The sequence below is a fragment of the Carya illinoinensis genome, chromosome 15 (assembly GCF_018687715.1).
Source record: "Carya illinoinensis cultivar Pawnee chromosome 15, C.illinoinensisPawnee_v1, whole genome shotgun sequence".
NCBI lineage: Eukaryota > Viridiplantae > Streptophyta > Magnoliopsida > Fagales > Juglandaceae > Carya > Carya illinoinensis.
In genome coordinates, this window is record NC_056766.1 from 39,808,018 (window position 1) to 39,835,110 (window position 27,093).

General features: G+C 33.3%; 1 protein-coding gene across 1 annotated transcript; it reads left to right on the plus strand.

Annotated features, from left to right (window-relative positions):
• The first annotated feature begins 22,548 nt into the window (after nucleotides 1-22,548).
• Nucleotides 22,549-26,228, plus strand: LOC122296295 (receptor-like protein kinase 7). The gene is made up of 2 exons (XM_043105869.1): nucleotides 22,549-25,344; nucleotides 25,517-26,228. The coding sequence occupies exons 1-2, from the start codon at nucleotides 22,761-22,763 to the stop codon at nucleotides 25,915-25,917; spliced, it is 2,985 nt and encodes a 994-aa protein (XP_042961803.1). The 5' UTR covers nucleotides 22,549-22,760; the 3' UTR covers nucleotides 25,918-26,228.
• Nucleotides 26,229-27,093: the final 865 nt, after the last annotated feature.

Consider the following 27,093-nt stretch of genomic DNA (forward strand, 5'->3'; position numbering starts at 1 on the left):
ATCGAATCTCAGTTTGCCACAATCTTACGTTGAATTCACTTGTAATAACTTTCGGTTAAGCCCTCGAGTTTAAACAAGCTAGAATACGAGGAGTTTTCCTTTTCTTTTCCTTTGAGCCAAACAAACAAAATGTTCAGGAGAGAGATTTTGAGTGTCAAGTCCCAATTATTTTAAGTAACTTCACTTGGTAAATAACCAATTTGAAACTTCAAAACTAATGCTTAGTTTTTTCTCTTATAGCCATCGTCAGAGATATGCCATGTAGTGCTCTGATATTACATGATTAATTGGATTTTTTAAGTTCTTTCTAATGCGGACCCGTTTGGAAGTTGGATTGAACTCGATCTAATTTTAACCTGAGTCTAACATCTAAACACTCAATTTTTAAATCACTAAACCCATTTCACTAAAAGCCTTTTTAAATATAGGACTCACAATCTTTTTCAATTCAACACTTCTTTACACATGAGACTACAACATTTTTCAACTTCCCATAAATGCGTCTAAACTTATCTTAATATCCAAATACATCCAAATTTATCTTAAGTTGGTTCTATAAAACTAACTCCATCATCTAAGCTCACTACTATTCATAAAGAACTCAACTCATTTCAATTCAGTTTAACATCCAAACGGGACATAAAGATCCAAAAAGAAAGCCTAAGCAACACGCATTTATACTTAAAAGAAAAAACTAAGATCCTAATAAGAACTATTAAAAATCATTGCAAAATGCAAGAATTTTTCATTCCCAAACAATGCAAATCTCATGTAACATCCTCATTATAAACCCAAATCCAAGATAGTACAACAATTAATCAACCTGTGGTCAAATAGACATCCAAGATGCCCTTCATGTTAATATTTCAAATTTTGCTAGCAAATTAACAGAAGACCTAGTTTTTATGTGGCATTGAATTATTATATCTTATATTGCTTTTAAGATCAAGCATAAGGCCACTAGCTACAGCCTAATCATCCGCACCTCGAGACGTAAATTAACAAGGCGACTACACGAATAACATGATCGAAGGCAGAGAAATCTATTACGGCGTTAGCAAGAATCTAAGCTTAATTTGGTACGTATACGATCAAATTCCTATTCTAATTTTCCTATTACAAAACTGTTGATTTGTGATCAGTTATTTTCACTACAACAAAAAACATATTTTGGGACGAAAATTTTCGTCCCAAAATATATCGATTTCGTTCCGAAAGATTTTTTGGGACGAAAAAATTTCGTCCCAAGCTCGTCCCAACATCACTGTCCCAGAAGATATATTGGGACGAAAAACACAATTTCGTCCCAAAATATATCTTTTGGAACGATTTTGAAAGTGACCGTTCGATACCGTTCGAACGATGCTTTTTTTTGTCACGGTTAAAATTCGTCCCAGAATGGCGTTCGAATGCTTCTCATATACCGTTCGAACGTCAATGTTTGTTTTGAACGGTTATCAAGATACGTTCAAACGATCAGTAGAAATACGTTCGAACGTTAAATGAGACGATCGAACGGTATAAGAGATCGAACGGTGATGATCAACGTTCGAACGATATGGTAATGTCATGCGTTTGAACGGTTTTTTGAGCATCTGGTATCGTTCGAACGGTTTGCGAGTTGACGTTTGAACGTTACATTATCGTTTGAACGGCATGCCCATTAATGTTCGAACGTGACTTTGTCGTTCGAACGGATATTATTTTTATTAAAACCAATAATTATAAAAAAACTAAATAGACATCCATATTATTTGAAAAATATAAATTAAGAACTGTTTAATTACTCACAAAAGTTTTATAATAAGTGCGAAGAAATAAATAACCATAAAACTAGCATTGTTCATACATAATTAGATAATGTCATAAGCTAGACGTAAAAAACCATCAGTTGGTTGGAGGCCTGTACTGTTGCATAAGCTGTTGCATTTGGAGTTGCATATCTCTCCTGAACTCTGCTTGTTCTTCTTCATGTTGTTTGAGGCGCATCTCCATGTCTCCTTGTCTCGCCAATTGAGCCTCTAACTCTTGTTGTTTTGCAATCAATTCTTCAATTCTACGATTCGCATTCTCTTGAGCTATAGAGGCAGACCCGGAAGAAGAGGAAGAGGGAGAAGGTTTTACACAGCGACCCAAACCCCTCAAATATCCTGAACGTTCACCCAGAACTTGTGTAAAAATCTCAACATCTGTATTTGAGGAATTTTGATCTGACGCAGATTCAGCACGCAGGGCAACCATTTTATCCTACACATAAGATAAAGAGTTAATATCATCATAAATATTCAAATATATTTATTTAAAACAAATTATAATACTTACATAATTTTCACGGGCATCAGGATGACTCCACTCTCCATTACGATTAGTATGTGATGCAGCATATAATTTTGTCAGATCATAATTGGCATCTGAATCTTGCTATAATAAAGATTTGTTAAGATATAAAGTCATTATGATTGATATATTCAGTTAACTATATACAAATGAAAGAATAGCAATACCAATTTTTTAGAGAGGCGGTGGAAAGATCTTGAGCCTGCATGATGAGTAATCTTCAATTTTGATCTATTTGTTTTGTTTATAGAACTTCGCTCCTACATAAGAATTGAAAATATTAGAAAGCGAAATTAAAAATAGGACTAAAATAATTAAATTAATTATACCTTATATGATGAATCCTCAAACATGTCACAAAGTTTTTCCCAATCAGAAGGTTGCACATCTTGAAAAGGATGTTGGCGTGCTTCTTCACTATTCTCAAACTTATTATAATGCTCATGACACCTCGCCTTATACTTGCGGAATGCATTACTCATAAGCTCTTCCACAGTTTTACGCTCCTCTCTCCGACCAAAATTTATTTCGAAATCATCCTTACAGACAAAAGTTTGGACAAAAATATTATCATTTATAATATTCTAACTTTAAAGTAAAATAAAATTATAAGTCCAATTAAATTTCATTTATTAAACATTACCAAACAACGCTTCTTGATAAGGTCCTTAACATCTTGGGGGACTTTCTTCCATGAACTTGTTGCCAAAGGTGCATAAGTTCGTGTAAGAGCACCCACATGCGATGCAAGCCAAGCTGCTGGTTGTCCTTCGCCTCCGGTATGTTCATCAAGAATGTTAACTTTGATCTTACCCACCTTACGATATTTTTCCAACGTCACGCCTCTCGTAGTGCCTCGACCTTGACGAGATTGTACTGTGAAGTCATCATGATATATAACATTATAATCAATTTTCTATTATAATCTTAATTAATAACTTTTATGACTATTAGAATTTTACCTTGTTCTGTAGAGTCAATCTCTAATGGTGAGTCTGAAGGAGAGCTAGGAACAGGTGGAGATGGGTTGCGCACTTCCTTTCTCTTCGGAGGCATAATTTCAAAAAACTGATACAATATTCATTAAGTAAAATAGTGCTCATCATCACGTAATGTGAAAATATAATTCGTCAATCACTATCTGTATCAGTATCATTTGACAATTCAGTCTCATCTTCTGTAGATAGTTCAGATGAATCAACACTTTGCTCAAGTGTCGCATCAACAATTTCAGCCTCAATATCTTCTCTATTCAATGGAATCATCTCATACTGGCTCAAATCCACAAACAAATTAAAGACGGGCTGACTCTCTTGGTATGCTTCTTGAGTAGAGGCATCATCTTCTTCTTCATCTCGCCCTTCTGCCTGAGGGATAACATCATATATATTTCTTGGAGCATATTTTTGTACTACTCGCCATTGAGTTCCCAACTTCGGGTCATCTAAGTAGAATACTTGAGATGCTTGAGAAGCTAAAATAAATGGATCATCCTCGTACCATTTTCTTGATGTATTAATACTCAAGAAATATTCATCATCACGGACTCCAGTTCGAGGATTGCTTAAATCCCACCAATCACACTTAAACAGATACACTGCAAGCTCCCCCAAATATTTCATTCCAATTATATCAACAATCACTCCATAGAAATCAATATTTTCTCCATCATGACTTCCCTCAACTAGGACACCACTATTTTGTGTTTTCCTATAATGATCTCGATCTATTGTGTGATACCTACTACCACGAGAAATACATGCAGAATATCTTGTAGCCCGTCTCGATGGGCCACGCGCTAATGCATACAATTCATCTGATATATCGTTTGGATTATTGGCATGCATTTGTACAACCTACATATTAAGTAAAACGTCTATTATATCAATAAAAAAAACAATCAATATTTTCTATTTGTATTGAATGAAGTGTCGCATATGTAATGTCATTACCCGTTGTTCAAACCATCTCGGAAACTCCTCTTCATGTTTCCGGTCTATATCATTTACTCCTAGTTCCTTGAGCATGTTAATATGATCACTGAAATTGATGATTACGACATGTATTTTATATTATTAGAATTTTGCGAAAGTAAATGAGCGAATACTAAATTAAGAAAAGATTAATACTTACTTCAAGTAAATCTCTATGTCAGGGCAATTGTTCAGCACGTACCACTGAGCTTTCTCAAACTCTCTTCCACATAAGTCATAACCACGCACTGCACCAAGTGGACGTACTTGTTGGGAAAACACGGAAAACACATTTCGTTGTCTTGCTCTGTCAACGTCAAAGTTTCTTTCTGGCCGATCAAACCTAGTGTCAACTCCGTGGAAATATTTGGAACAGAAGGTATGCCACTCATCATCAATATATGCTTCTGCAATTGATCCTTCTGGGCGAGCTTTATTACCAACTGTTCGTTTCAACTTCCCAAGAAATCGTTCAATGGGATACATCCATCTATACTGAACTGGTCCTGCAAGTCGAGCCTCACGTGGCAAATGGACGGCCAGGTGAACCATGACATCGAAAAATGACGGTGGGTAAATACTTTCTAGCTTACACAATATGATGGGAATTTCCCGTTCCATTCGATCCAAAGCTTCTACATTTAATGTCCGTGCACATAAGTCTTTGAAAAATAAACCCAACTCAGTCAAAGCCACGCGCACGTCTCTAGTCAAGTACCCACGTATACCAATAGGCAAGATACGCTGCAAAAGGACATGACAATCATGACTTTTTAACCCAGTTATTTTCCAATCATTTGTTCGCACACACCTTGTCAAATTCGAGGCATAACCATCTGGTAATTTAATTTTCATTATCCACTCACAAAAAGTAGCCCTTTCATTCCTTGACAATGTATACCACCCAATCGGCATGTAAACGGACGAACCATTTTCTTGCAACTGCATTTCCGGTCTTATTCCCAACCGCTTCAAATCCTTCCTTGAGTTTAATGTATCCTTCGTTTTTCCTTCAATTGACATCAATGTTCCCAATACGGATTCGCATATATTTTTTTCAATATGCATAACATCAAGACTGTGCCGTAATTTTAACTTTGACCAGTATGGAAGATCGAAAAATATACTCTTCTTAGTCCAATTCAACTCAGAAGTAGCTCGTTTTCTCTTTCGTTGTTTTTTACCAAATTCATTACAACCAACATCTACAAATTGTGCAAGTAAATCTTCACCAGACAAATATGGTGGAGGTTGGCCCCATTCAACAGTACCATCAAACATTTGTGAATTTCCCCGCCATCTATGATCACCAGGTAGAAATCGACGATGACCCATGAAACATAATTTTCTCCCGTAAGTGAGCCATTCAGATTTAGTATGTTTGTTACATGTTGGACATGCCATTTTCCCCTTAGTACTCCAACCTGACAAGTTTCCATATGCTGGAAAATCATTTATTGTCCATAAAACCGCAGCATGCATCTTGAACGACTTGCCTGTTGATGAATCAAATGTGACAACCTCATTCTCCCACAAATCTTTCAATTCTGCAATCAATGGCTGTAAGTGTATGTCTATATCATTTCCCGGCGATCTCGGACCTGGAATGAGCAAACTCATCATGAAATATGGATCTTTCATACACTTCCACGGTGGTAGATTATACGGCATAAGTACGACTGGCCAAGTACTGTGACTAGTACTCATGTTCCCAAACGGATTAAATCCATCTGTTGCCAACCCAAGTCTCACATTACGTGGTTCTTCTGCAAACCATGTATGCTCCTTATCAAATTCCTTCCACACCTGAGAGTCAGCAGGATGTGATAAAATATCATCGTTTCTAACTCTGGCTGATGAGTGCCATATCATGTCTGCAGCTGTTGCACGTGACATATATAATCGTTGTAATCTAGGTGTCAATGGAAAGTGGCGTACTACCTTTTGCGGCACATTTTGTTTGTCAGATGTCCATCTTGACTCGTGGCATATGGGACATTCGTTCAACTGCTCATTCTCTTGCCAAAATAATATGCAGTCATTCTTACATGCATGTATTACGTTGTAATCAAATCCAAGTCCTCGTTTCAATTTTTTTGCTTCATAGAAGTTACGAGGAAGTGTATTATCTGATGGCAGTGCCTCCTTAAACAACTCGAGTAACATATTGACAGCCTTAATTGATAATCGGCACATTGATTTTATGTGTAGCAGTCTTACGGTAAATGACAACTTACTGTGTCTTCTGCATCCTGGATATAGCTCACGTTGTGACTCATTCCACAATCGTGCAAAAGTATTATGACCCCCATCATTTGAACTTGATGTGTCCGTGCCACCTTCATTCATAAACATTCCCGCACCGATGTCACCTAACATTTCTTCCATATCCTCATCATACTCATCTCCAACAACATCTGGTTGTACATCTTCATCGATAGCTTCTTCTTCATGTGGAGTATCGAATGAAGTTGGATATGGTTCCCCGTGTAAGACCCAATCAGTATAACCCTTGTCAATACCTTTTACAAACAGATGCTCTCTCACCAAGTCTATCTTATGAGAGCGCAAATTCCTACATGTATTACATGGGCATCTAATACGTCCATCACTATCACATGTACCCAATGCAAACTCTAAGAATTTCTTAACACCTTCAGCATATACGTTGTAATTCTGACCCAAACGATCGCTAACTCGCATCCAACTCTTATCCATGCTGACTATCTTCATTATAAACAAGCACGTGTGCATCAACAAACAAGCATGTATCATGTATCAATCAAGGAGTATGCCACCTTACACCGGGTAGTTGGTCCTATCCCATTCGGAACTGTAAGATCATAGTCGCAAACCTATCCTCTATAATCTGTCACGCCCAACAAAATTTCGGCAGCATATCCCCATAGTTCTCCAAATATGCTCGTCTGGTTGTGTGCACCGACTTATCCATCGTCGATACAACATCACCGAAACTGCATATCCGGAGAACAAGGGATAAATCTGCCAAAATCTTAATGCTGGACGTATAACAGATATAGCTCGATAGTTTGCGAGAATGATCTTACAATTCCAAACTGTCCACTCTGGACAATTCAAGAGTTATCAATCTTTCAATTAAGGCGGATTGATAACTCTCGAACGGGTCTAAGGCTAATATTGATGAACAAGCAATATAAGATATGCCAATATTTAACATGTATCAAACAAATAATTCAACATCATAAATAATTAAGTTTTGTAACAAATCTTAGATGATTTGTAATTTAATTCATTCTCATTTGATTATTTGAATCTTTTAAGTATTTAAGTATTATTAAATGTAGATTATATATATTTAATTTTTAATTACACTCCTGCATTTAAAATGTTAATTATTTTAACACTGCCCAAGAAATCGTTCAAACGGTGTTCGTGACCGTTCGATCTCCTATACAGTCGTTCGAACGGTACACGTACCGTTCGAACGGTTTACATCCAGAAATCACTCGTCTTCAACCTCCGAAAACCCCAAGTAATACAGTCCATATTACATCAAAAGATAGCAAAATATATGACTAACTCATGTAAGCAAACGAAAACACTTATATAAAAACTAAAATGAGGTCAAATTTAAGGAGAATACCTGATTTGGAGAGATAAAGCTTCAAAAATTCCAAACGGTAAAAACTCTTCACCAAACGGTAAAAACAACCTCTTAATCCGAAAATATAAGAGATTGATAGGAGTTTGTAATATTTGAGGGCTAGATTGAAGAATAATGGCGTTGGTTGGAACAAAATGAGCGTGGGAGTGATGCTCGGTCGACTGAAACGAGTCCGAGATTGTGAGGTTCTGTCGTGTAAATGCAGAACATTGCCGTTCGAACGGTTGTTTAATGAACGTTCGAACGTCAAATCGACTAGCGGGAAAAATTTCCCCCGCCGATTTGACGTTCGAACGTGAAAATATACGTTCGAAGGCTAATAATTAACGTTCGAACGGTTATATTATACCGTTCAAACGTCAAATCGATTAGCAGGAATAATTTCCCCCGCTAATTTAACGTTCGAACGTTAATATAAACGTTCGAACGTACTATTAAACGTTTGAACGCCAATAGTAAACCGTTCGAACGTTTAATTATATTGTTGCTTATTGTATTTTTTTTGCACTATACCTTTAAATATAATAATTTCTAAATATACTATAGTTTAGAGCCATAGTAATATAACTATATAATATATAATCAAACATATATTATATAGTTTAGTAACATATATAGTATAAAATATCATATTACATCTAATATAATCAACAAGTACTACATATATTAACCTATTATATATAACATATATATGGTATCATAGCATAGGGTTATATGTATCACATGCATATATATAATGTTTATTTCTATAATATTAATAGTAGATATTTAATAATAGAATATCTACTATTAATATATATAGTGTCATCTATACTAGTATATATATATGTGGTACTAGTTAATATCACATATAATATATATGTTATATAAATACATGAACATGGCTTCATGTATATAGTAGTCTATATTATATTAATTATACTATATAATATAACTTATACTATATACTATATAATATTCAATAGTATAATATATTTTAATTAAATATAATATAATATATACTATAAATTGCCAAAAAATTATATATATAATACATAGTGTTTAATAATATATAAGTGCATTAAATATATTGCATTTAATATTTTTAACAATTAAAATATATTATAATTGAATTAATTATTATATTTAATATAATTAATACGGAATATTGCATTTAAATATTTGAAAACCGATTAATTAGGGATGGCAATCAATATTTAGTTAATTCGTTCGAACGGTATAACGTACCGTTCGAACGGTACTGCATATATAAGCCCATCCCGACGTCATTTTCACGCATTTCCTCCGTGAAAAAGCCTCCAAACCGTCGATCTCCGCCGTTGAACGCCGTCTTCGCCGCCGTCAACAGTGCCCACTCGAAGCCCCTACCTCTAACAACCGGTATTTTTCATTTTTAAAGCATTTTACCGTTTAGATTTAGGTTTTTGATAGATTAATTGTTTAAGTTAGGGTAAACCGATTTATACATCAAAATAATCGGTAGATTTGCATAAATCCATGTTAGGAACATTTATTTAGGTTTCTATTGCATTTATTTTGGTGTAAAATCCAGGGAATCGAAGGATTCCATGGATTTCAATGGCCGAGTCGACTCGGCCTGGAATCCCGATCGACGAATATCGTTCGAACGCTATGCTTAGCGTTCGAACGTTATAACTTAACGGTCGAACGGTCTGTCTGTAACCGTTCGACCGTTACAGTAAACGTTCGAACGATATAAATCAACGGTCGAACGGTTTGTCTGTAACCGTTCGACCGTTAAGTTACATAGTTCGAACGATATAACTAAACGGTCGAACGGTTTGTCTGTAACCGTTCGACCGTTACGGTAAACGTTCGAACGGTGTTTAATATTATATTTATATTATTAATATTGATATTGAGTGACATATTTATTGTTGATAATGTTGTTCAGAATGGCAAATATTATTAAATTGCTGTTTGTTTCAAACTACTGTAAATAGTTCTTTATTGTATTTTTCTTGTTAATGTTATATATCTAGTTTGTAATTATAAATTTCAGGTTGATTATAATGTCTACTTCTAGACCGGCACGTAAGCGACGCAATCTTGGTGAGAGTAGTAGTGGTCCAGTTCGGGAGAGGACAGTTTCACTGGAGCGACCAGTGAAGATTTCTGATTTCCAGAGTCTTATCTGGGAGGGTCATTCATTGCCCTCAATATTCAGTGATCGTGGTTGGGGACCTATCTTGGATGAACGGGAGGAAGCATGGGAGCCAGTCTCCTACATTGACATTGTTGCTGAGTTCTATAGAGAACTCGGCAGTGCCAGCGCAGATGATTCTGGGGCCTACAGTATCACTGTCCGAGAAGTACCCGTTGTATTTTCACGAGATGGACTTGCTGAGCATCTCGGTATTCCTAGGCTGCCAGATGCATATCCGAATGTGGTGCCTAGAGAGTCTGATCCTTCAGTTGAGGCGGAGACAGCTGAGGAGGAGGCATCAGTTTATACTGATGAGGTCGATACCCTTGCTGATCACGAGGTGAGGGATTTGGTTGTCGGTCCAGATGCTCCACCGTATGACGGGACGAAGAGCATCAAACAGGCAGATTTATCTTCTTTCTTTAAGATATTAAATTTGATAATTGCCAATAATATTGACCCTCGGCAGCACAAGACAGAAGTTGGCATTGATCGGACGAAATTTATGATACGGGTCGCTCGTGGCATTCCTATCGACTTGGTGGGATATATATTCGATAGGATTCGATCAGAATCTCGGTACATTTCGATGGATATACTACCATTCGGAGTCCTGATCACCCGATATCTACTATGTGCTGGTGTTGTGCCAGATGTTGCTGAGCGTAAACGGGAGCCGATGGGACCGATAAACAGCACCACCCTCTCACGCAGCACGGGACACTCGAGACTGCGTTTTCGTGCACATGTTCCAGAACCAGTTGATCCTCACAGAGATGCACAGCCGGGAGATCATGGAGTCTCAGCTGCAGCTGCAGAGACATCTACACGGGCCGAGGCATCAGTCCACAGTGTTACTCGTGAGGAGATGGCTGACATAGTGCGTGCAGCGATCAGCGAGCAGACATCAGCAGTGATCGATGCAGTGCGTATGGAGATCCATTCTGCTGTGTCTGAGCTTCGTACAGAGTTTGCTGCCATGTCTGCGACTCAGGTCACCATCAGTACTCGACTGACACAAATAGAGGAACGTATAGCTGCAGTCGAGGAAGTGTGCAAAGACTTGGGGTCTTAATTACTTTATGATAAATTTTATTTATTTATTTCCTGTTTTTTGTATGGACAATATTTTGTGTTTTGTAAATTCAGTATTTAAGTTATATGCAATGGTATTGTTTTATATTTTCTAAACTAATTCTTAATTTAGATTATTCATATTATTTAATTAACCAATTTTTTATAATTACTAGTTAATCTAAATATAATTTGGCAAAAAACTTAAAAAATTAAAACTCTGTCACCGTTCGAACGATTCAAATAACGTTTGAACGGTGAATATGCATCATTCGAACGGTTAATATTAACCGTTCGAACGGTTTATCAATTTCCCTCCAAAATAATTTTGCCTATCGCGCCAATATTACGTTCAAACGGTGAAAATTAAACGTTCGAACGGTTAATCATTAACGGTCGAACGGTTAACTTATTTGGGACAAAAATATTCGTCCCTAAGAATACCGTTCGAACGCGTTCGAACGGTATGGCATAACCATCGTCATTTTGGAACGAAATTCAAATTTCGTTCCTAAATCCCACTTTTTGGGACGATTTTCAATTCGTCCCAAAGTAATTTCGTCCCAAAAAATCATTTTTGTTGTAGTGTTTCTATTAAAATAATTATTTCTTATCAAAATCATGAATATATTCTCATTACAAATAGTCATTATCGTCGCAATAATTCATTATAAATACTTTTTTTTATAGGACGTGCGTACATACATATCAAAAGCTAGCTTTGATCATCATGTAGTAGATATAAGCTACAACCTCTTATCAGAACATAGATGGATCGATGTACATTTACATGCTGATTATAGTGCTGCATCAAAACGTTTGATGGTATTGTTTTTAGAGGAATTTTAGGTACAAGTCATAAATGTAAAAGCCTTGTATTAGCTTTTTATAAAAATGTACGCCCAATCAAGAAAAAAAAAAAAATGAGTTTTTCACACTTTTTTCTCATGAGATCTCCCTTTTTATAAAAGACTTGTGCTAGATTTGTGTATTTGAGATTTAAACATATTAATTCTCTTTTATTTATTGATCATTTGTAGGCATTATAGACGTACAAAAGGCTGTATTTTGGTTAAAAATGGCGGGCAGGGAGGGAAAAAGCGAGAGCTGGCAAAAGAAAGTGCATATATGGTTGTCGTAAAGTTTAGGGTACGCAAAGGTCATGTTTAGACTACTTTGATGAAGTGGGTTAGTAAAAATGGCAAATTTGATTGGTGAAGATGAGTGCATAAATAATGACAAACCGCATCCAAAGAGAAACCTTATAATAGTTCACAGCATTGCGCTATAAAGTAAATAGTCAATGGCCATCAATAATTGTTTATTTTTGTTTGTTTCTGTGGCCAAGAGACACTTTTCTTATAATTTTGTGTTTTGGATGAGTACTTAATTCTCTCTCTAGTTTTCCTTTGAGCAAAGATGGCCAAAAGGGACGACTTTTCGAGAATGTATTATAAGAAAAACGTTTATTTGCGATCAGTTATTCATTGTAAAAATTAAAATTTTTTTTTATCAAAATGAGTCTATCTTCTTCTTCTTCGTAAATAATTATTATTATTTTTTTGTTGTTGTGAGGCATGCAGCCATGTGCAAGGAATGAAATGGAAAATACCCTTTGGAGGGAATAATTTATGATGCACTTGTTTCTCTTTAAAACGACAAGTTATAGTACTCATTTTCAGAAACCCTAATATTTAAGATGATGATGATCAGTAAGTACACTTTGTTGTTTGTGTTTCATTTTTCTCTTTTCCGGCCCTTATAATTGGCTGTATCTGCCGTTCGTGCATTCGGCCAGTCATTTTTAACTAAAGAGGCTAGCTAGCCAACAGTTGAAGAAAATAATCAGAACATGCATGCAACTTGCAGAGAGTACTATAAATAATACACACTCTGATGTCTAATAATTTGACTAAAGAGACATTAATAATCATGGGTCTCTTTCTGGCACCCATTATAACATTCACTTCTAGATGCATGACATCTTCTTCAAACCTTCTTAATTGAAATTACTTAGTTTTTTTCAAACGGCGGATCAGCAGTACTTTGTTTGGGCCAACAGCAAACTAATATCCTCACCAACCAAAGACGACCTAAGGTGTTTTCCTTTTCAAAAATGTTACTAATTGTCATCATCTTCACTTCACGTGTCCATCTCTCTTTCAATAATTTAAACCTTAGAGCTTTTTGTCGAACTAATCTAGAAAATTTCAATTTTCCATTTAAGTGATTGAGATATGAAACCGCATGTATTTTACTCTTTTCATTTTTTCCTTCAATCCAGTCAAAATATTGTTTTCTTACAACAATGTCAACACTTCCCATCTACTTTGGACGACATCAATTTCCCCATTAATTACATTATAACTACATAATGCTTTCGAGTTGAACCCCCAGCTAAGGCCCTACCTGACCTCAATTAGTATATATGAGCAAAATAAATGCTTTACGTACTTCCCAAATAATTAATACCTCGGCCTACTCCATGCACAAAGGTCGGCCATGACACGATTCATGGCCTAGAGTGCATTTTTAACAACTTCAACTATTCTATATGATAGATCAGGGTGGAGCTTTCTACATGGAACCCAACTCTGTTTGGAATTTAGACAGAACAGTTCAATTTAATTTTAAATTAAATTTAATATTTTAATAAATAATTCTCAAATCACTAAACTCATCTTAACTAAAAATCATATCTTTATACGTGAGATCCATAATTTCTTTTAACTTAATACTTCTTTACATACAGGACCTATAACTTTTTTCAACTTTTCAAAAATATGTTTAAACTCATCTTAATATCCAAACACATTTAAACTCATCTTATATAGATACTATAAAACTTACTCAACCATTTCAATTCACTATTAGTCATAAAAAACTTAACTCATCTCAACTCAACTCAATATTCAAACGAGACTAAATTAATGTTGTATCCAATTCAATGAAATTATCCTGGGAAATTATACTACAATAAATATATGTATCTTAAAAATACCAAATCCTCAATTTTTGTTTTTATTCAGGTTTGAAAGAGTATAATCATTTTCTATTAAAATGAGTTTATTCTTATTACAAAAAATCATCTTCGTCGTAAACAATACTTCACAAATAATCATTTTTTTTTTAGTTATCATTTTGACTCTTGCCAACAAATGTGCAATTTATCAGCTAATGAGTGGTCGATGTAGAAAAATATACCCTCGAACATTACCTGTCTCTTCCACGCAAGCTCATACATATATATATATATATATATACACTTTGCCACGATTCAAATAGTACTTCATGTGGCTCTTTTCTCTTTAGCAGCTTCTTGCCCAATGGCTCTATTTCTTAAAACAAATAATTCAATTCCGATCCTATCCCAAAAAAAAAAAAAACCTAAATAATTCCCTCTGCGCTTTCTTATCTATATATAATGCCAACTGAAGGAGGAACTCCATCTACTTTTTTACTAATATTTCTATTTCTAAACCCCTTTTTTTATTGGTACTGGATGTCTGGAAACAACGTCCTGACTAATTTTAGAGATATACAAACTCTCAATTATAAGGAGTTTTTCGAAAGTACGTGACAGGTAATTCAAAAGATAATTCCTTAGTTTGATAGTCTCTAACATTGTTTGCATCCAAATGGATTTGAATCTTAGACCTTAAGGGCGTATACCCCCAAACCAAAGGTCTTTACCACTTGAGCCAACCCCTAAAGAATAAAGATCCTTTCTAAACCTTTTGATTGAGAGTGCAAATTACTTACTCTCACCCTTCAAATTTGGGATTAATAGGCCAGCCATTATTGTGTTATCTTTTTCTTGTAATGGTGCTTTCTTTCTCCTAAACATGTTTTAATTTTCTAGGCATGACAAAATATATATATTTATATTAATTTCATCATGTGATGGTCTCAGTAAAAAAATAAAAATAAAAAATAAAAAAAGAAAGAAAGAAAACATACAAACAGAAAAATGGAAAAATTTTGTTCCATGCACCCTTTTTGCCTTCTTCCTTTTTTTTTTTTTTTTTTATTTAACTCAATATATACTTGATAAAAACAAATAAAGTGTACTTTTTGTTCTTTTTCTTCCACTAATATGAGAGGTTGGCCTGGACCCATGCATCCACCAATTGGTAATTTTTTAATAAATTGAAAATTTATGATGCATGGAGCTAGCATGTATATATATATATGGTTCGCATAAAAATATTTGATTATACAGATGAGATGAGATGAAATAAAAGTTAAAAATTGAATAAAATATTGTTAGAATATAATTTTTTAATATTATTTTTATTTTAAAATTTGAAAAAGTCGAATTATTTGTTATTTTGAGATTTGTTGTATTTTTTTAACATACCAACTTGATGGTAATAGAATTTTTAAAAACTTATTTAGTATTGTTCGTGTCTAGAATGATTATCATGATGATCAATTGGAGTATTAAAGAATTTAAGATTTTTATTTAAATATTATTAGTTGATCAGTACTGTTAATGACATCTACAAAGTAATTCCTATATATTTATGATTGTGTATTTCATAATTTTGAGATTAATTAATATGGTATAATTAATTGGATATCAAAATTACAAATAATATTTATAAATAAATAACATTTACAGTCAAAGAATGCGCAAGTGTTACGCATTCCTTTAAAAAAAATGAGTAAATATGAGACTTACATAAAAAAATTAATTTTTTAACAATAGACATTCTGAACTCTTTTTTAAAAAGAGTATTGCGCGTCACTTGTACAATCTGTGATTCTATCTAGCATTAATTACGCATAATTACATATAAGCTGTCCACATGATATAAACAAAACTAACAACAAAAATGCCTCAAAATATCAACTTTTTTCTCAAAATATCAGTACTATATATTGATATAGCTTTCGCTATTATTTTCTATCTTTTGCATCTTCTGTAGATGATCCAAAACCATGCTATTGTTTGATTCGTTGTACCAATGGTCATTTTTCTCGACCGGTAGCCTGCTGGCGGCCTGTATAATTAAATTCCCTTCTAAACAATCTATGTGTAAAATCCAAATATAATTGGTGACAGCTAGCACTTGAACCTTATTATTATTTGTCCTGATCTCTCTTGAAGAGAAAGAAGATGGAAAAAACAAGACAGATATATGTAAGATGAGATCATCGAATATAAGTACATGAACCTGATATATATATATTATCATGTTCCTGGCTAGCTAGTTTGGTTTTGTATCTCCGTTAATGTAATTTCATGATCATGAGGTGAAGATGGAAGTTTCCTCTTTCCTTTTCCTCAATATTAATGAAATATGATCCTTCTATATATATATATATATATATATATCACTATCAGAGAGGTAGATTTTTATAATTAAACTTTAGTGACCAAAAGGACTATTTCTTACGAAAATCATGAAAAATAATCATTTTGATCATTAAATTTTAGTTACAAAAGCCTGCTTTTCTTATAGTATATCCCATTTTTGCTTCTTATAATATACAATCATATCATGATATCTACATTATTTGAGATTAATGTTTCTAATATTTAAAATCCTAGATCATGACATTTTTAGTCACTACAAAAAAAAGGAGTATTTGCAATGTGAATGAACTCAATTTGATATAAAATAATCAGTACGTAATCAATAACTATGACACAAATATAAGCTGTATTGGGTAATGATAAACCCACACCTCATTTACTATTGCTTTATTACTCTTTTTCTTTTTTTCTTTTGCCAATTGAATCTAGATTAAACATCACAAGATATGATCTTATTGTATAATTTAAAAGAAAATAAATTCAATCAATTAACGTAATTATGTAATTTAATTAAAAATAAATTTAATTTTATAAAAATTGACTCAAAGAATAAAAGAATGTCAATTTTATAAAATATGATTACATTAATTGATTGAATTTATTTTCTTATAAATTATGTAAGAAAGTCATATTGTGAAATTTTAAATCAGGATTCAAAGAGTAAAAGGAAAAAAAAAAATAACTGGTTAGTAAAACAGTATAGTAAATGAAGTATAAGAGTATCATTGTCCATAACTATTTTTCTTAGTTATAGTTTAGCTTTAATCATAACTAAAAGACATTTAAGGCCTCCTAGAATATTACAAGAAAAACTAGTTACTAGACAGTCCAACTAATATTAATTAATTACATGTTCAACAATTTAATGAAACGAATTCGTGAGTTCACCATCGATCATTGAAGTATTAATTATGCATGCATTAAAAAAAATTAAAAAGGAATAATTAATTAAAACTAGGCATAATACTTGACTGAATGAGAGTTCTTAGGAAAATACTCTATTAATAAAGGAATTACATAAAAGTAATATCACAAACTGATGTGGGTTAAAGAAGTTTGTCATATTATAAAGTTATTTTTATTGTAAAGCAAATCTAACGTATCAGATGAAGTCACATCAGTTTATGAGATTATTTTTGTGTAATTTATTTGTGAATGTAGCAATACTCGAGTTCTTAACTTCACTTCGAGTCTTGATTTGTAATTTTTCGTAGAATATCTTGAAATAAGTTTTGGTATTAATTTTTTATTAACATATAGATTATAAAGAGAATTATTACAAGCATAATATTATATAATATAAACTCATAAATTGATGTAGTTTTATAAAATTCGTTAATTTTATTTTATAATAAAAATAATTTTATAATATAACATACTATTTTAAACTACATTAAATTATAAATTTATTTTTATATAATCTTAGTATTTTCCAAATACAAAACGTGAGGCTAAAAATATTTATATTCTCTCTGAAAACTTATAAATATTCTACGTAGTTACTAATTACGTGAAGGTCGAGAGGAAATTAAAGTATTTCGAATGATCCTTTCCCACCCAACCAGGATAAGTTTTGGATGATGTTATGCTGCACGCTGAAGTGACTACTGAGGGGTACATGTTACGTAAGAATAAGTCTTTGTTTAGATTTAAAAATTATCTTAATTTATTTTATTATTATAATTTTTTTAAAAATTTTAAATAAAATATAATGAATAATTTAATTTTTTTAAATTTTAAAATAAAAATAATATTTTATTTAATTTTCAACTTATCTATTTTAATTCACTATTTAAATTTTTCTTTATATCCTATTTAAATATTAAACTGAATTAAAATAAATCAAATTTTTTTATAAATAATAATAAATTAAGATAGTAGAATGAGTTTCGTGAAATTTATTTAAGATCAATTTAAATGTGTTTAAATATTATGATAAATTTAGATATATTTATAAAAAATTAAAAAAATTTTAAATTCTAAATATAAAAAAATATTGAATTAAAAAAAATTATAAATGTCAATAAATTTAACAATTAAAAAATTAGATGATTGGATATTACAATTCACTTCAGCTCAAATTCTAAACGAGTCTCTAGTGTTTGATCATGAGCCTTCCACGTCGACACATAATATCTATAAAAGTAAATTACATACTTATGTACGGCTAATTATTTCGAAAATTCTGAGCAAATGTGTTCGGCATTTTCGAGCAAAATTCCCGAACCTAATGAAAGGGACATATCTTTTCGTTCTGCTTTTCATTGCAGACACTTTTTTAAGGATTATGCCCAAGAACAATGGCCCACCTGTCTGTAAAACAAGCAAAAGAGTCGTGGAAATATGGCCATGTTCACACGGTCGGTCTTGGGATTTCAAACCTTTTTTTATAAAAGATAAATTAAAAATGATTAAAAGCACTTAAATCTCCAATCCATTTACCGATCATTATCTCTACCACGTTCTTTCTTTTTCAATCCAACGAAGACAGATTTCTGCTCCACTCGGGTGGACCCTCACGTCTTCACAAAAATATTTTATTTACAAAATTAAATTTTCAAAATTATAATTTAAAAAATTAATGTGATAAGATACAATACAATAAAAAAAAGAATATATTTGAGAAGTGATAGTGTAACAAATAAATTTTATAAAACAATATTTATAAATAAATATAATTTTATATAATATATTATATATATTTTTTATAATAAAAATAATTTTTTAATTTGACATACCATGTCAAGCATGTAGATTTATTTTTGTAAAATTTTTTTATAACTAAAAGAATTCTTTTCATATTTATATATTTTAAAATTTCAATGTCGATAACATTAAATATTTATAATTTTATAATATATATAACATATTATTCTCTCTTTGATTTTTTTTTTTAAAAAACTCATCAAATATCACTTTGTCTATGTTTCAACAAAGAGTTTTACTACATATAAATAAAATTACATATTAATCTGCATACCAATACTAATTTCTTCATATTTAAAATTTAAATTAATATTATTTTTAATAAAATCTACTTTTTGACCAATCACAATAGATTGATTCACATATTAGTATATAATTGTACTTACAATTAGATTTTTCCTTCAACAAATAGACGGTTCGAATTGAAAAATACTCTCAATTCAATATATCTAATTATTATAATTTTTTTAAAATTCTCATATAAAATATAATAAATAATTTATCTTTTTTAAATTTTAAAATAATAATATTAAAAAATAATATTCTAATAATATATTATTTAACTTTTATTTAAAATCATCTTATCTCATTTTATTATTTAAATAACTTACTGCATATAAGTGTGTTGATATACTAGTTGTAGTTAAATTCATTACAATTTTTAAAAAAAATAAAATATTACATATTTTTAATTATGAAAAACTTCCATATCAATAAATTATAATATGGTGGATGCATAAAAAAAAATAAAATTTATAAATAATTTTTTATCTTGAAAAAGTAGCAACTTTTCTGAATTCCGCCGCCAGTAAGGTTCATTGCATCGAAATCCACTTTAAAAGGCTAGAATGTGTGCTAATGCACCGGGGAAGGCGATGATTGATTTTGGAAGTGCTCATTATCCACGTGGTTGTTGTCCGATTCGCGAAGCACACTTTCTGTCCAGAAGTCAACCTCGGCGGCTGCACGATGTCTTTCATATTCTTCCTTCGCCGACTCTCCATCTTAGCTTATATAACATTTATTCGAGGGAACAAAAAAAAAAAAAAAAAATCATTTCGATCCTTTCAATTCAAGACATTATAATTATTTTATCAAAAAATTATATTGATTTTCTAAAATTTAGAGATTTAGAGAGCATAAAAAATCGGATAAAAATGCACTTAGTCAAGAGTATGTTGGCATGTAATCTGATTTTTTAAAATATATTTATAATTTTTAAAATAAAATTAAAAAACCCAAAAAACTCCGTTAAATTTATGATATATTTTTTATAATTTTTAAAATAAAATAAAAAAATCCAAAAAACTACGTTAAATTTATGATATAATTTTAAAGAGCAATGTTACGTACAGTCTCCATTTGAGAACTGTAATGTAGATATAGGTAATTTTATTTTTAAAAATTTTTTAAATTATTAAAATATCCCTCTTAAAATGATTTTTTTTTCTTTTAATAAATAGCCTCATACAATCTCTAAGTAGGAACTGTAAATAGAATTTTTTAATTTCAAAATCTATCTCCTAATTAAGAAAAGATAAATAATTTATAAAGAATTTTTGTAATAATGAACTCATAAACTTACGTCAATGATTTGACGTAATTCATCAGATTATAAAAAAAGATTATTTACTGTAAAATATATCAAATATATAATATCAAATCACATTAATTTATTTTTTTTTATTTTTTTATTTTTGGGTAAATGATCTCTCTAGAAAATTATGACTTTTTCACTCATGGACTAATATCATCTATTTCGTTTTTAAGTTTTTCACTTCTGAGTGGACTAAAGGTATGTGTATCATTGCTACTTTCCCAAAAGTCTACCATTGTATACATTTTGAATTATTATTTTCTTTTTCTCACTTAAAAAACTCATCTTAATGGGTTTTCTGTGTATATTTTTACGTCAATTAGCCCACTGATTCAGGTCATTGACTAATCATTTGTGAATCTTAGCATATATGCACCCAATTAATATATGTTCTTTGATTTCAATTTTTCTGTGGAATCACAGAATTGTATACAGCTCAAGTCCAAAATAGTGAAAAATATTTAAATAATTAAAAAAAAAAAAAAACAGTATTGAGTTTATCCCTTACATTCATTATTGTGACCTTTGATTTTTCATTACATAATAATTGAATTAGGCTTGTCCACACTCAAATAATGAACTCGATCATTTTTGGGGACAAAAAATCTCTATCTTTTGATTTGTTTTCTTTTTGTTTTTCGTTTCTTTAAGAAATGTTGCAAGCCGTTTCTTGCACGTTTCTGTTCAAAGTCAATGGCTTATCTTTAGGTGGCTGGTGTCTTTGTTTTCTTTATTTTTTAAAAGTAATGTTATATATAGTCATATAATATATAAATACCACGCAATCGTTTTAAAAAAAAAATAAGATCTATGATTAAAAAGTTAATTTTTTTCATATGAATTTTGTATTAATTTATTTTTTTTAAAAAGACTATACGACACTTACACAACTACAATCATAAATCTTATTTCTATTTTTTTAATATCTACTCGTTTTGGGTGACATCTATGATGGGCCACATCTTTCATAACTCGTGAAATGGAACTTTTGTGGTAACCACTCCTTTAAAAACAAGGTGCTTCAAAGGAAAAAGGCTCTTTGTTTTTGGTTCACAATTCATAATTTCCTACTTAAAAATTATAATATTTCGAATAAAGTATAACATAAATTTATGTGTAGAAGAAAATAAAAAATAAATAATTTTATAATCTTACGTATTATTTTATATAAATATTTAATCATAGAGATATTTTATAAAAATCAACTCACAAAATAGCGTAGATTGATGTTAAATGTTAGATTTAAAAATTATTTTTATTATAAAATAAGTCTAACGTATTAAATAAAATTAAATCAATTTATAGATTTAATTTTTTATAATTTTTTTAATTATATTACTTTTTACCTTGTATTAAATTATATTAATTTATAAATTTATTTTATAAGATGTACGAATAGATATAAGGGAGAGTCCTTTTAGAATCACCTAAACATCTCCCGAAAATGCATCCCAAACCATACATTTCATTTTTTTTATTTTTCTTTTCTTTTTTTATATATTTTTTTAATCATCATAAACATTTTGAAAAAAATAAAAAAATACAACATTATTTAAAAAATTTTCCTTAATCATTAAATAAATAAGTAAAATCGAACACACATTCGTTAGAAATAGTATTTCCAAGGAATACCCTTCTGTAATGGTACCATTTTTCTAATTACGTAATCCTTCGAAAAATCAGGAAGTAATAACCGTTATAACGGAAAATTGAAAACCAACGTTCTTATCTTGCAGCAGTACAAACCGTTTGGAATTCGGTGAGTTTTATGATCGATTTCACGACGAAAACGTATGCGACTTCCCACCCACCTTCCAAGCAATTAAAAATGGCAGACTCCTCTTTCTCTCTCTTTTGTAATCCTTCGATTCTACTTTAATTGACTGGTAGAAAAACGCGCTTCATAGTTTCTTTGCCAATTCCGCTCGCCGCACGACATGTTGCCGGCAAATATTTCCCGGTCGTGGCCTTGTCTCTACCATTCTTTCTACCTCCTCTGTTTCCTCTCCCTTCTCTCCGGTATCCGTTCCGACGAGCTTCAGGTTCTCATAAAGCTGAAATCCGCCCTCCAAGGATCGAACTCCAGCGTCATAAGTTCATGGGAGTCGAAGTCCAATTCCGTCTGCGGTTTCGCCGGAATCACGTGCAACTCCAACGGTTCGGTTGTGGAAATCGAGCTTTCTAAACAGAAGTTAACTGGGACTCTTCCCCTGGATTCCATTTGTCAGCTCCAATCGTTGGAAAAGCTGTCGCTGGGGTACAACCTCTTGCACGGTCCGATCACGGAGGACTTGAACAACTGTGTAAAATTGAACTACTTGGATTTGGGAAACAATCTCTTCACCGGAGCGGTTCCGGACATATCCTCTCTCAGCGAGTTAAAGCATCTTTATGTCAATAACAGTGGCTTCTCCGGCAGTTTCCCGTGGAAATCGCTCCAAAACATGACGGGTCTAGTCCGGCTCAGCATCGGAGACAACCCATTCAATCCTAGTCCAATTCCACCCGAGGTGCTGAAGCTCACCAAACTGGATTGGCTGTATCTATCCCACTGTAATATCCAAGGAACAATCCCGGTTGGGATTGGAAATCTCAGAGAGCTAATCGAGTTGGAATTTTCGGACAATAACATGACCGGAGAAATTCCCGAAGAGATTGGGAACCTCGTGAATCTCTGGCAGCTGGATATCTACAACAACTCGTTTACAGGGAAACTTCCTGACAGTCTGAGAAACCTCACGAAGCTTGAGATGTTTGACGCTTCTAGAAATCGTCTCGAAGGCGATTTGTCGGTATTGAGGTTCTTGACCAACCTGGTGAGTCTGCAACTATTCGAGAACAACCTTTCTGGAGAAGTTCCGGACGAATTGGGCGAGTTCAAGAAGCTCGTGAATCTCTCTCTGTACACTAACAGGTTTACGGGTCCTTTGCCGCAGAAGCTTGGGTCTTGGGCGAACTTCATTTTCATAGACGTGACTGACAACTTACTAACAGGTCCAATCCCGCCCGATATGTGCAAGCAGGGTACGATGATAAAGCTTCTCTTAGGCAACAACAATTTTACCGGCGAAATTCCGGCCACCTATGCAAATTGTTCGAGTCTAACTCGTTTCAGGGTCAACAACAACTGGCTTTCCGGCACCGTTCCCCCCGGAATCTGGGGATTACCGAACTTGAACATAATCGACATTACGTCCAATTTTATCCGGGGCCCGATCACGTCAGATGTCAAGTACGCCAAGTCTCTTGGGCAGTTGTTCGCCGGAAACAATCTCTTATCGGGTGAATTACCTGCCGAGATCTCTGAAGCTACCTCTTTGGTGTCGATTCTGCTGAACGACAATCAGTTATCGGGAAACATTCCTTCGGGTATGGGTGACTTGAAGCTATTGAATGTCCTTCATCTCCAGAATAACAAGTTCTCTGGTTCAGTACCAGAGACATTAGGTTCTTGTAACACTCTCAGTGACATAAATATGGCTAACAATTCGCTCTCGGGTCAAATCCCACCGTCTCTGGGAAATCTACCGACACTCAACTCTTTGGATATATCAGACAACCAACTTTCGGGAGAAATTCCGGCAAGTTTTTCGTCTCTCCGGTTAAGCTTTCTCGATTTATCCCACAACAGGTTGGCCGGTCCAATACCGCAAGCTCTGTCAATTGCAGCGTACAACGGCAGCTTTGCTGGGAACCCGGGCCTCTGCATCGTTGGCGTCACCTCCATGTTCCGGCGCTGTCCCTCTGCTTCGGGCATGTCCAGGAACGTCCGCACACTCATCATTTGCTTCGCAGTAGGTACGGCCATCCTACTTCTGTTTTTGGTGCGGTTCTACTACTCCAAGAAGGGGGAAAAGGATGATCAAGGCCGTTCATTGAAGGACGAATCCTGGGACGTGAAGTCCTTCCACGTGTTGAGCTTTACGGAGGATGAGATTCTTGATTCCATCAAACAGGAGAATCTAATAGGAAAAGGTGGCTCCGGGAACGTGTACAAAGTGCAACTCTCCAACGGCAGAGAACTTGCAGTCAAGCACATATGGAACTCGGATTCAAGTGGTAATGGCCGGAGAAAGAGCCGGAGCAGCACCACCCCGATGCTCGCTAAACGCGGGGGGAGGTCGAAGGAATTCGACAGCGAGGTGCAGACCTTGAGCTCAATAAGGCATGTGAATGTGGTGAAGCTGTATTGTAGTATTACAAGCGAGGATTCGAGCTTGTTGGTGTACGAGTATTTACCAAATGGGAGCCTTTGGGATCGGCTGCACACAGGCCAGAAGATGCAGCTTGATTGGGAGACAAGGTACGAGATTGCTATCGGTGCAGCCAAAGGGTTGGAGTATCTGCATCATGGGTGTGAGAAGCCAGTGCTTCACAGGGATGTGAAGTCTAGTAATATATTGCTGGATGAGTTTTTGAAGCCAAGGATTGCTGATTTTGGACTTGCTAAGATTGTTAAAGCCAATGGTGGCAAGGATTCCACCCATGTCATTGCTGGAACACATGGCTACATTGCTCCTGGTTAGTGAATCTTCATTCCTTACTCTGGTTTGGTTTTGATTAATCTTTGCTGCAGAGTTATTTATCTTTATTGTCAAACGTGTTGCTTAAAAGTGTGTGATAAAGCTGAAGGGTAAGAGTTTTTTGTTTTAGACTTCTATAATTTGTTCATGAAATCTTCTTTATTGCGCAGAATATGGGTACACATACAAAGTAAATGAGAAGAGTGATGTGTATAGTTTTGGAGTGGTATTGATGGAACTGGTGTTGGGAAAAAGGCCAATAGAGCCGGAGTTTGGGGAGAATAAGGACATAGTGAATTGGGTTTGCGGCAATCTAAAGAACAAGGATATGATACTTAGTATGGTTGACTCTGAAATTCCAGAGGCTTCAAAGGAAGAGGCTATGAAGGTACTGAAAATTGCAATTCTCTGCACAGCAGCGCTTCCAGCTTTTAGACCCACAATGAGAAGCGTTGTGCAAATGCTTGAGGAAGCTCAACCGTGTAAATTGATGAAAATTATCATTGCCAAAGATGATGATGGTAAGAAAAAGGAAGTGATTGGTACAGAGAAAAAGAACCCAGAACTTTAAGCGTCCAAAATTTGCTGAGTTGGGATTCAAAATTTTTGGTCATGATCTCCATTCTCCTGCTGAATTTGACAAATATTATCATACAATATACAAGACTCGAGATCATTTGTAAACTTATCACACCAACTCATGTCAGTTTGTAAAATTAGTTTTGTAATATCTCTTTATAGACCTAGCACTTCTCTTTGTAACATATCAGCTAGTGTCTGTTGTGAAGTTTGCAATATTCGAATGTAATGTAGAGGTATGACAAATGGAAGTCATAGGCTCTTCCCTTGAGTGAATGAACTTATGGATAACCTTTTTGTTCACTTTCACATCTTCCCAAATGACGCGCTAAGTTCAAGGTTGAGTCTTTGAGAAGTTTAGCATAAACCCCATACTAATAAAAAGAAGAGTTCTATTACATGCAATCATTTTTATATATTCTACTGATGTAATTGATTAAAATAATTATGTTATATTAAAAAAAATGATGTAACTAATCATATTAGTGAAATGCACAAAGAATACATAAAAGTGATCATAGAATTTTTATAAAAGGAAATGTAATATAGAATGCAGTATATTCTGCTACCTAATTGATTAATTTCAATCATCACGTATGTATCACAAAATAATCATGGATCTCAAAAACGTTCAATTCTAGATCAGATAGATAGTCATACTGAGTAAGAACCATTATTCCCTGAGCTTATAGTATATCTAAGATAACATGAAATTTAAAAGGTTGGATGCTTGTGTTCTTTACTGATTGGTGGTTGCTAGTGCAAGTTTGGCTTTTCTCCTTTTGCATCAAGTGGACATTAAACAATCCCTTCTAAAAAAATGCTTTGACTTGGTCCAAGTTGCATCATCAGTTATATTTTATATGTTGCAATTATTTGATGCTTCTGACTCGGACAAGAGAAGGATTAAAAGCAAAGAAAAGTAAGTCGAAGACTACACTCCTAAGTTTCTTTGTTGGTCAACGGCCATGTCTGAACAATGGTTAGTATAAGAGGGCTTCGAGGACTCCTCATTTTTCTTTTGACTGGGGTGGGGTTGGGTTGGGTCGGGTTAGGTGGGTGGGGTTCTCAATTTGTCAGAAGCAAGGAATAAAAGTTATACATCTGGAAAAGAGTAGGGTGGGAACATGTAATAAATAAATAGAATTGGATTTGATACGAATGAATT

Bases quoted from the DNA above. Each gene is read 5' to 3' on its own strand.
- LOC122296295 (XM_043105869.1), top strand. From the start codon at position 22,761: ATGTTGCCGGCAAATATTTCCCGGTCGTGGCCTTGTCTCTACCATTCT. The intron at 25,345-25,516 runs GTTAGTGAATCT...TTTATTGCGCAG, and splicing joins ACATGGCTACATTGCTCCTG to AATATGGGTACACATACAAA.